This window comes from Henckelia pumila, chromosome 4 (genome assembly GCF_033568475.1).
Source record: "Henckelia pumila isolate YLH828 chromosome 4, ASM3356847v2, whole genome shotgun sequence".
Classification (NCBI taxonomy): domain Eukaryota; kingdom Viridiplantae; phylum Streptophyta; class Magnoliopsida; order Lamiales; family Gesneriaceae; genus Henckelia; species Henckelia pumila.
Window position 1 is genome coordinate 133,231,033 of NC_133123.1, and position 12,227 is coordinate 133,243,259.

The 12,227-nt window shown below is 33.5% G+C and overlaps 1 protein-coding gene across 1 annotated transcript; it reads right to left on the minus strand.

Annotated features, from left to right (window-relative positions):
• Window positions 1-1,171: 1,171 nt before the first annotated feature.
• On the minus strand, window positions 1,172-4,321 carry LOC140861783 (uncharacterized). The gene is made up of 3 exons (XM_073264792.1): window positions 2,848-4,321; window positions 1,535-2,616; window positions 1,172-1,336 (listed from the first exon to the last, which is right to left on the minus strand). Exons 1-3 carry the CDS (start codon window positions 4,319-4,321, stop codon window positions 1,172-1,174), a joined length of 2,721 nt encoding a protein of 906 aa, XP_073120893.1.
• Window positions 4,322-12,227: the final 7,906 nt, after the last annotated feature.

The following is a 12,227-nucleotide window of genomic DNA, read 5'->3' on the forward strand; positions in this document are numbered from 1 at the left end:
TGATTGAAGGCGTTCATCGGTTCCAGGGAGAGACAACAAGAGCAGAATTGTTCTGTTGGTGTCCATTAATCTCGTTGCGAGATTTGAGGTAAAATTTATTTAATTGTTATTTAAATTTTACACACACGTAATTCAATCGATGAACGGTTGATACCCATACCATGGAAACGTTCCATGAAAAATTTTTAAACTTCCGCTGCACCGGGTATCAATCGCTATTGGTCTGGGAACTCGCCAGTTTTCCAACAGAAATATGAAATTTAGATAAATTAAATTAGCAACATATGTCATAATATAAGTAAACAAAAACAGAAAATGTGTAGAAAAACTTAACTGATTTGTTTGCTTGCGACATCTGCAAATTCAGAGCATTGTGCAAAACGTGTAAGCTGGTAAATGTTGGTGATTGGGATCTGCTCCTGTTGGCTACAAAGCTTGATGTAAGTGCTTCTATTAAGCACCATTTGATACTCTGAAGCAGCCAAAATTGGTGTGTTCGCAGCTATTTGTCTAATTTTTGCGTTTCCCATGAAGTATGTTTTATACAAGTCAAGGAACTTGTCTAATTGTTCAAGATCTTGGCCATAAATAATACTCTGAATTCTTCCATTCTGTTTTAACAGAAGATAGATATAAATTATATTGGTGCAACAACAGATATATTTAACTGAGTAGATATTACCTCTTTATCAACAAATACAAGTTTCATATGTCTACCCCATCTTGTGTTTCGTATTGGAGTTTTCTCTGCAACTAATACTTTCACGAACCAGTTGTGAGAATTAGGATTGAGCTGTCCAAGTGTGGTGCATTTTTCTTCCATCGAGCTTATGGGGGAGAAAAGACAGAAACAATCTGTTATTTTTTAGATATTTATGAACAAAATTTTGGGAGCAAATAATCATATATAACTAATGGTTAAAATCAATGTGTGCTAATAAGAAATGTTATGTGCAGTTTTGAAATGTAAACATTGTAGTTGCCTATGTATTTTTTTGCAGAAATGCGAGGCGAAAATTTTTTAACTGTAGTTTTGAAACAACATTAAACAACTTTGCTGAAATTTGAGAACTCTAATTCAATCTTGATAGAGTTGATAGCAATTAAATGAGTATAAGAATTGAGAATCCATCGAATGAAAAATCAATCAGTAGGTTAGAAGTTACTTATCTCAAAGAGAGCTTGCTGCCTGTAAAACATCATGGTACACAACGTTCTTTGTATAATTAGTACTCTGGATAAATGGTGTTGATGGTATAATAAGCACCTTTAACTGATCCATAGTCTTTGCTCTTGACAATGCAACATAAAGTTGTCCGTGTGAGAAAACAGGTTCCTTTAAATAAACGCCAACAAAATCAAGAGTTTGACCTTGAGCTTTATTAATTGTCATTGTGAAGCATAGTCGCACTGGAAATTGTTTTCTTTTGAATGGAATGGAAGAAAAATTTTCATGAGGAGTTTCTAGTGTAATACGAGGAATAAAGACTGCCTTTCCAGCATGTATACCAACTGATATTTCAACTTATATTACATTCGAGTTGAAACCTTTACAAAGAAGTCGTGTGCCATTGCAAAGTCCTTCGATTGGATTAATATTTCTGAGAAGTATGATTGGTGCATTTAATTTCAATGTTAGTTTATGCGGAGGAAGTCCTTGAGGAGTTAAAAAATGAAATAGTTCTTCTTGGTCAGGTATAATACAAGCACTTATGTTTTCGTCGCAGCTATAATAAGTGGTTTCCTCTCCGGGAAATTTCGTAATCAATACATCATTAATATCGTTGACAAACTCATTTCTTGTGGTGAGTATTGCTCGTTTAACAAATAACGAGAAATCTAAATTAGCACTGGCAATATTTTGGAACACTGTATCTATTAATATATTTAAAGATGTAGCTTCATCTGTAAATGGGATGTTTGCTTCAGGTGGAATTAAGATTTCATCTTTCTCGTTCGTTTCCTCAACACCGTCCCCAATTTTTAATAAATAAGAAGAAAATTTTGGATCAAGTAATGCTCGCATGTTTTGCTGTAGTTTTAATTTCTCGAAATGATTCCATAAAGGTGACATAACAATTGACGAATCTATTATATCATCCTTGTTAGTTTTAAGAATCACTGGTAATGTTTGGCGAAAATCTCCACCAAAGACAATAATTTTACCACCGAATATTGTTTGTGTATTCATTATGTCTCTTAGCATTTCATCAATTTTTTCAATAATACTGCGTTTAGCCATTGTAGCCTCATCCCAAATTATTAATTTTGATATCTTTATTAAATGAGCAATTGTGCTTTGTTTACTTATGTTACAAGGCTTGGAATTATTTTCGTCCAAAGGAATTTTAAATCGTGAGTGGGAAGTGCGTCCTCCTGGAAGCAGAGATGCTGCGACACCTGAAGTAGCTGTAGCAAGAGCAATGTGACCAGTAGAACGAACTGTGTCAAGAATATCTTTATATAAGAATGTTTTTCCAGTACCACCAGGACCGTCCACAAAGAATACTCGTGACAAATTATTATTAACACAATATAAAATCTGGTTGTAAGCATATTTTTGTTCTTTATTTAATTGCTCAACAACAATCAGATCTTCATAAGGTATAGTTATATCTTTTTCAGTTTGTAATTATTTTGTCAAATTATCATCAAAACTTAGAAGTACATTATCGGTTACTAAGAAGAAATCTTCTAATCTTTTTCCCATTGAGTATAGATAATACACAATATTATTTAGTACTTTATGTTTAATTGCGTAAGGATTCAGAGATTTATTTTGTTCAAAATCTTGCGATAAGAACTTTTCATACTTCAACCATAATTGTTTGGGATTTTTTGGGTTACAATAGACGAGGGCAGTAGCAAACAATTGTCGTAAAGCAATAGGCATTAGATAGGAAGTTGCCTCTTCCATACAGTTGTCAATAGTATTATCATCCTCCATTAATCCTAATATTTGAGCTGCTTCTCTAAATGTAGCATAGGTTTTTCCATTGACTGTTCGTAAATCTTTGAATGAAGTAGGCTTTCGAATGTGCATAAGTAACAACTTTACATAAAACTTTTCGCCATCTGTTGGATGGCAGCTAAAAATTCTAGATATAACTTCATTTCTTTTACGTGGCTCCCATTCCTTTATATCATGGTGCCAAGTAAAGTATTCTGAAAACTCAACATATAAACAAGCAAGCTTTTTAGCGTAGTCATTATATTTATTCATGTGGAAAAATTGTGTTAACATAGTTTTTTTAATCATAGGATTATTCGCAATAGTAGATAATGATTGGGTGGTAGTAAAAGTTACCAATTGCTGGCCTTCTAAATGAATTGGTAAGCATATTACAGATGGATGAACATGATGAAGATCAAAACCAAAAATTCGCCAAATTCCTTCAGGAGGTGAAATCCATCTTGCACTTTGGAAATTTTTTATTTCGTCAATCAGTAAGTGTTTTTCATCATTAGCTAATGTATAGAAAATCCTATCGTGTCCTTTGTAAATATATTTGTATATGTATTTTATGGCTTGAATAGTTGAACATATTTCAACGTTGATGTGACAATTAAACTTAGCAAGAAGATATGGATTATATGGAATGACCCAACGATTATCAAGTTGTGAGCCTCTAATAGTGAGTATATGGTTATCATTTCGGCGTCGATATATTGGATATGAATTTATACCAAATTTGGTATTTTCTGAGAAATCTTTAGGATAATTAAACTTACACGAGCCTTTTTTCATACAAGGACATGATGGATTAAGAGAACCACAAGGTCCATGTATCATATGCTTAACCACCAATGAAAATAAATATGGATGTGTTATTTGATCAGGTAATTCTGCACACACTATTCTATCAAATGCTTCGGGGTAAAACATTTTCGATGCTTGGCTTAAAATCAATAGAAAGTGAGCGTGTGGTAACCCTCTTTTTTGAAATTCTATAACATAAGTGTAAGCAATCACATGACCAAAAATGGAATTTTTAAATAAATCATTTTTCAGAACTTGAAGTTTTGCACGGAATATTCTAGCAATCAAGTCAGGTCTGTTTTGTATTTCATCAGAGGGTAGACATAAAGCTTTTATTTCTGGCCAATTTGGGTTTGAAGTTATTGTGAGAAAAATATCAGGTTTTCCGTAACGTTGTACTAAAGTGATATCATCCATATATGTTTTACGCATATCTCTAGGTCCTCCAATGAATGAGGCAGGTAATATCATACGTTTACCAATTTCAGAACCCATTTCAAACCCTTGAGCCATACTATCTAATAATCCAGAGTATATTTCATTGCGTAGACGGTGTTGCATGTCTTTAGTTCTGAAAAATTCTAGTCTTGATGTTTCAATTTTAATGTACATATCTATTACATATTATTGTAAAAGTCTACCAGTATGTAGCAAGAAAGATTTATCATTTTTACGTATCTGCAATTTGTAGCAATAATATTCACGAAAAGACACGGTTGACCTTTGGTTTTCAGTTTTTTTGGAGGAGTTCGTAGTTGTGGAATCTTGAATATCGTAAATGTTTTCACCACTACATGTTGGCCTTGGAGTAACTCTTTTTTGTCTTTCATTCAATCTTTTAATATTTCGATGCCACCCGGATTCTCCATTTGGAAAAATAAGAGGATATTGCATAGGATCATAACAAGCAAAGTAATGTTTAATTATTTGAGGTTGGTTGTTTTTTGGATATATTTGTATGTGTTGACTTGAGTATTGGTAGCTTTCATCGTTTTCCAACCAAATTCCAGCAACTTGGGATACGGTAGGTTTGTTAAAAACACGTTGATCAACAATAGGGTCGGCTTGTAAAGCAATGTTATATTCATTTAAGTTCTGAATTGTACTAAGACTTCGGAAGAAATTAGCGTATGGATTCATTTCTAAAATGTGAGTAATTTTTTGTACGAGAGTTTCTTGAAATTTAGAACTAATATACATTCTATTCAAGATCTCGTGTTCAGTGTCAAAAAAATACAACTGCAGATTTTTAGGGTTATGATTGTCTGATGGTATTAGTTGATCCAAAAAATGATAAACTTGGCCTTGTACACGGAATGTGTAAATCCCAGCATTTCTTATAGCTAAAGATTTGTCACAATGTACACCCATTGATGTGAATGCAAACATATTATTGTAACTACGGATGTAGTTAATAAATTCTTTAGCATCCTGATCATTACCAAGATACAATTGAACCAAGTCTGTAGGCATTTCAGTGTTTAGAAGATTTACATCACCTAATGAGCAACAAAATGTAGGTGGTTCCAAGTAAACACGATATGCACCACAATATTGACAGTTTGGAACATTAGGAAACAAATCTGGACTGTTGACTTTGCATGCTAATGGGTTCACATAAACATTTTGTTTGTCCACTGTATTTGAAATTAAAAGTTGTTTTTGTTTTTGTCGTCGATTGTTTTTAGCCACTCTACGATCTTCTAAGCTATTATATTTTCGTTTTTGAGTTTTTGTTGACATGATCACAAACGTTAAGAAGTAAAAAAGTATCACAAGATAAGCTAGTTATTTTGCAACTTGTATATTATGCGAGTAAAAATTCAAGTATTGTGATTTTCTAAGACTAAATATATTTTTTTACAGCTAAGTAAAATACACAAAAAAAAAAAAAAAAGTTAACAGAATAGTACAAGATATAGTTCAATGAATCTAAGTAACCCTACATATAATCATAATTGAAGCTACCGACTAAAGCTGTAAGGAAACAATTTGTTTTTATTTTTTTTTTCAATTACAGTCCATTAAATATCTATAAGAACATATATTAACAAACTACAGAAACCTAAATACCTAAGTAGCAGGAAATATAGGGTACAATAAAGTGTGCTAAATATGTTTGGTGGTATAGTTTTTTATTTTTTTAAGTTGGCAGGCAATTATAGATCAAAACATGTATCAGTCTACTTTTGTTTCAGTTTTATGTTTGTTTGAATGGTTGTTAAAAAGATATCGTGACACTATTCAAATTTAGCAAATTGAATACCTTAGTTAAATACGAAGCTGATAAAAGATGAAAATATATACAAAGAATTTAATCGTAGTTAAATTCAAGTAAACGACTGAACCTGTACACCGGTCGAGTAGAAGAACTTTCCATTTATTGCGTTATCCAATTTTTGATAAATGTTTTCCGTAAAATTTTCAAGAACAAGTGTTCCTAATACAAAAGAAAACCAGAAATATCATTATAAGAAAATGATGAAGGTAATCTATAATTGGAAACTGGAGGTTAATAGTATTAGTAGTCAAATTTAAGCAATTTAATGAAACATAGGATACAAAATTAGTCTGCATGTCTTTATTTCGTAGTCCCTTTAATATCAGACTTCAGAAGTTAGTAATCAAAAAGACAACTATTACGTATCTATATTTTATCGTAATCTTAAATAACAAACCAGTTAATGGTTCGGTCTGTAATAGTCCTTTGATTTTAGATTGAGAAAATGAAAAGTGAAGACACCGTGAAATGGTAGCTGAATATTCCATATAATAAGATTGCACTATTTAGCAGTCGCATTACCTCCGAATTTTAATGTTAATTAAACCAAGTTTATGTTTCTTTAAAAGCTGCAGAAAAAGACATTGATACCACTATAAACTAAATTTAGAACACGCATAAATGAGATCACGTGTATAAGTTTTTCGCAGATTATGAGACCTAAAAAAAAAACTCGATTTCATGTAAAAAGTAATTTAATGTTAGCAACTAAGGTTCGAAAACAGTAGATATGAGATACAAAGTAGCGGGGAGAAAATAAATATTAAACCCTTTATACAAACAAAATAGTAGATATAAAGCACACGCTCCAAAGGCATAGCACGATTTAGGGCTATTGCTGTCGTTAAATTGCTGTCATAGGCATCAGTTAAAAACACCTAACATACAATAAGCAAAGGTGATGCTGAAAAAACAGAAGTAAGAGAATGGGAAAAAACAAAAGATCTGAGAAACAAAAAGAATTTTTCCACTTTTTCAATGACAGAAATTTCAGATCTTAGAAATTAAAAAAAAATATAATTATCACAGTCGTAGAAACAACAATACCATCGTTTTCAAGCACAATAATTTACCAATACACAGATCTGTAGATGAAGGAAATCTGAGCAAATGATATGTTAACAAAAAAGATTTCAAATATAAATAGGTAAGAGGAAAAAATACGTATAATAGACAGAAAGCAGAAATTCAAGGAAAAAACACAAAAACAAAATGTAAAAGTAACAGATATTCAAGAACAAAACAAAACGAAATGTAAGAGTAGCAGATAGGAAAGTAAGAAAAACAGACTGATTTGCGGCGCATGAATTTTGAAATGTAAGAAATTTAACTGAATCTGTTTAAGAGAGATGAGAAGAAACAGAGCATTAGAAATCGAAAAGCATAATATATACTGAGAAACCAGCTGTGGAAATATAGTACTTTTATCAAAGGCAAGCAGCTGGTTGATAGCAAGATTAATAAAATTTATTTCTCGGAAGTCAATGGCGCTTTAATCAAAAAAGTCTTGGCTTTTGAATTTAACGTATACCGAATCACCTATAAATTTCAAAATTAATAAATCTAACTGTGTTTGTTTTAAAGTTGGAAAAGAAGACATCATCTTCCACTTTGCAGACTCCGAACCATGACAGGGGAATGAAAATCGGCTGGGAAAGCAAGTAGCAATTGATAGCATTGTAAACTAAAGTTACACCATGCTATGAAATTTGTAGTTAATCATTTATACTTTGTAGCGAAAAACCATTTATTTACAGATCTTAGAAATAGAAACAAAATATACATATAACGAACGTCGAGACAGAGATCCCAGCGATTCGAAGGAAAAAAAAATTTATCAGTACACAGATCAGCAGCTAGAGGAAGAGTTTACAAACGATGCGTTGACAACAAAATTATAGATCTGATAAAATAAAACAAAATATAAATATAACATACAGGAGAGCAAAAATCTAAGAAGAGAACAAAACATAAATTACGAACAGCAAATAGGAGAACAAAAAACAGAGAATAACATCTAATCATACAAATCTGTTTAGTACAAGAGAAACTCAGGTTTGGTAAAAAAAGAGTAATGAATTATTCAGCAGAATAATTACCAAGATAGCAAATCTCCTTCGAATTTGGATAATATACAACACACGTAATGCTGCCAGAAACATTCTTAAGTACCACAATCCAATCAGTAAAATAAATAACGTATCCCTTCAAATACAATCGAATAATAATTTTGGCAATTTTAAAACTACGTTAACCCTCCAAGGCCCAAAACCCAATTTTCGAATTAAGCTTCCAAAAATCAAAATAATTCCGAACAATGTTCTTTTTCCGATCCGACTTAAAATATACGATCTATCCTAACTCAAAAATGATATATCCAAAAATAATAAAATTCTGACAACAAACGAAAATCGAAGTGAAATCGATCAAAGAAAAACTTACGGTACAACGAAGCCTTTGAAGCTGTGATCGCGAATATACCTTTAGATTGGATTTCAATCTGACGGATCGAGCAGAAACTGAAATCAGAAAAACTTGGGGAGCTTTAATGGAGGACGACGTGAAGGAGGGAGAAGAGAAGGGAGAATGGTGATGACTCACGTTCCTTTTCCTCTTTTATATAATAAAGACCAATACAAATACAAGAAATTTCACTTTGGTCCCTGAATTCTAAAAAATTTCAATACACACCCTAATCAAATATCAATTAAATCCTCAAAATTTCCTAATATCCGATAATCTAAATTAATCTCCTATAATCTCGATTAGGATAATTTTAGGATGTTACAATTCTCTCCCTCTAAGAACTGATTTCGTCCCCGAAATCGAATACGGTTCAATCTCATAAGATAAGGAAAAGTTTACGCCATTGTGGGGATGGAGGAAAGTTCCGAGGCCAGGATTGCAGTTGGGAAGTACGGTTATGCTTGGATTGCAAGGAGTGTTTTGGAGGAGGAAGCTGTGAAGAAGCTAGCCTAGATTTTTTGTGAAAGTATTGGCAAATGGTGTAAAAAGCCCATGGGGGCAGATAGGAGGATTGTGCTTTCTTTCAATTTGCTAAATTCTGAACCAAGCAGTTGGATTTATGACTGGTAAAAGAGTCTGCTTAGTGTCATCTTTCGTGATTATCATTCAGATGCTGGTAAAAATTTTCAATTGTCTTACTACAGTTTCTTCGTTTTTATGATGAAGCTATTTATGGATATTGTTCATTAAAATTATGTTTTCACACAATTCTGATAATGTGTCCAATTGATTTTATAGATTCATCCCTGTGCTATATATTCAACCTTTCTTCCCAAAGACATTTGCCATGTGATGATAACTTATTTGGGGGAACGTTACAAACATATATGCGATGGTGTCATGGGAATGGTCCATAGTCTAGTTTTAGTTGCATTCTTCTATAAATTTATCTTGTTTAATAGGGATTTCCAAGATGCTCACGTGAATATCTTGTCTCCTATAATTGAGGCTTTGAAGCCTCCGGCAGATGTTAAAGTGGAAAGTCAGGTCGTTCTCATGCTTTTTTCTTTTTCTTTCGACATTGCGTCATTTCATTAATCTTTTAAATGAAGCTTATGGAATCTGTATAGCTTACATGTGTTTCTATTGATATTGTTGAACACAACTCTTTCCCTCAATCTGTCATTCTACATGCTCATTGATGATTTGAGAGAGCCTTCGGAACATTGTGTCTATATCTTCATTGGATTCCATCTCAAATGTCTCGTATTTGAGTTGTAGAAGATCTATCTTTGTCTCTTTGACTTGGTTGGTTCCCTCGTGACATATCTCTAATTTGTCCCAAATCTCTTTTGCGGATGAGCACATCGAGATCCGATTGTACTCGTTCATATCTAGGGAACAATGCAAAATATTCATAGCTTTAGCATTTTGAGATATTAATTTCATATCCTTCTTTTGAAAAGTCGTCCATTCCCTTAGGAATTTTGACTCCCTCAACCTCTTTCATAGGTATGTAGGGACCTTTCACAGTTATTTTACAAAGGTCATAGTCTACGGATTAGATATATAGGGACATTCGATTTTTCCAATATCCGTATTTTATGCCGTTGAAAAGAGGAGGACGATTGGTTGATTGCCCTTGAGCATAATCGCTAGCTAGATTTGCCATATTGCCTTTTTGAAAATATTTTTGTAAAAAGGTGGTTCTGATACCACTTGTTAGAACCTAATGGGGGGGGGAGGGATTTAGGTTCTATTGGAAACTTAGGCAATTTAAAGCGATTATGCAAATATGCAAGCGGAAGTCTTAAAGCAATTAATAATAAGTGCGGTAAATAAATGCGTAATGTAAATAAAGCAGTAAAAGGGATAAGAGATGTTTATAGAAGTTCGACGATAAATCGTCTACGTCTCCCCTTCTTGGTTAAGATCGATTAACCAAGGATCCACTAGCACTTCGAAAGTCTTGGCCTTGATGGCTCCAAGGATAGCCGTACAACTCAACATGATCACCGCGCCGATACAACTCGAACACTTGGCCTTAAGGGCTCCAAAGATAGCCTCAACAACAATTACACACTCGGGCTTCACACTCGAAAGTACAACGAAAGCTCAACAACTCACAAATAATTTTTACAATCAACTCTATAATTGAAAGAAATAAATATGAAACTCTTGAATGAACACTTGAGAAGTAGAGGAGAGGATTGCTTGAGTTGTGTTTGAAATGGCCTTGGAATGCATCTATTTATAGCTGAAAATTCGGGCAGGTTCGTTGAGTCCGTTCTGACCTTCGTTGCGTCCGTTCGGCGCACATTTAATTCTTCCGGCGTTGGTGACGAACGTTGCATTCGTTTGTAGGTTCGTTGCGTCCATTCGGCGCAATGCAGCTTTGGTCGGGCGAATTTCTTCCTCAAAAATTGGATCATGTTTTTGACACAAACGTTGCATACGTTCTGGTTCGTTGCAGGCTGCGCGACAAACGTAAAAATTTCATAACTCACAATCCTTTTTGGATCAACTTGAAATTTGGACAGTAGCTGTAAAACATACTGAATTTCATTGTGAACGGTGAAGATCGGATTTGGGTGTCTCAAATGATTCCAGTATTTTTCTGAAGTTACTTCATTTTATTTTTGCTTTTTGTTCTGCGCGGCACTTTTGAAAAATTCATTTCTCAAGATCTAGACATTGGATTGAGTTGAGATTTGAACCGTAGCTTTTGAGCATCCTAAAATTTAATATGACTAGTGGAGATTGGAATTGGATGACTAAAAAATGCTCAGTATTTTTCGCAATGTTTCTGCTCCATCGTTTGTTCAATTCCATCGATAGAATATACCGCACATGAATTTGATTTAATAAAAATCTAATTGCAAATTAGTTGATTCAAACAATTACGGATTTGAATTCTAATTTAGTAGTAGATTGTATAGTGAAATCCTAAGATGAACAATCCGAAAATCTCACATACAAGCATGAAATAAAACAGATCAACTATTGATACTCAACAAGGATTAAAGCATGAAAATCGAATCTCATGAATAAACAACATCAAGGGCTTGTCTCCCTCAACCAAGTATAAAAGTTTAGCTACAACGATTCATCAAAAACTCAAGAAAAATTCAAAAGAAAGGAAGAAATCTTGAGAGAGAGTTGTAATACAAAACCTAGCCTCCAAAGAGATTGTAAAAGTCTGATAATTCCCCCCCCCCAAAAAAAAAAACGGAATAAAAGCCTAATAAAAACTAGAGTCCAAAATAAAAGAGTTTCCAAATTTACAAAGTCTTTCCCGAACAGACTTTTGCGCTTGATCGCATGAGTATGCAGGATCGAGCGCATGAAAAATTGCGAACATACTGTTTTGAAAATTCCTCGGCCGCGCTCGATCCTATGAATTGCCCGGATCGAGCGCACCTTTCTACTCGAGCCCACTGCCTTGAATCTTCAGATTTCGCGATCGATCCTATGAATTTCTTGGATCGAGCGCATGAAACTTTGCAAACCTTCTGCCTTACTTCTTGTTGAGTCGCGCTCGATCCTGTGATTACGTCCGATCGAGCGCATGAAGCAAAAATCCTATTTCTTCTTAAAACTTGATAATTCCTACACATTAAATCCGGGAATATGTTATGTAGCTAAATGCATGCATGAAAAAAAACTAAGTAAAACATGAACAAAGACATATGAATGTATGCAAAACACTAACAAAATGAC

What these genes read in the sequence shown, in the direction of transcription:
- LOC140861783 (XM_073264792.1), bottom strand. Translation starts at nt 4,321, where the DNA reads ATGCAACACCGTCTACGCAATGAAATATACTCTGGATTATTAGATAGT. An exon ending in TGCTACTGCCCTCGTCTATT is followed by an intron (nt 2,617 to 2,847) that starts GTAACCCAAAAA and finishes AAACTGAAAAAG; the next exon opens with ATATAACTATACCTTATGAA. An exon ending in GTAAAGGTTTCAACTCGAAT is followed by an intron (nt 1,337 to 1,534) that starts GTAATATAAGTT and finishes GTTTATTTAAAG; the next exon opens with GAACCTGTTTTCTCACACGG.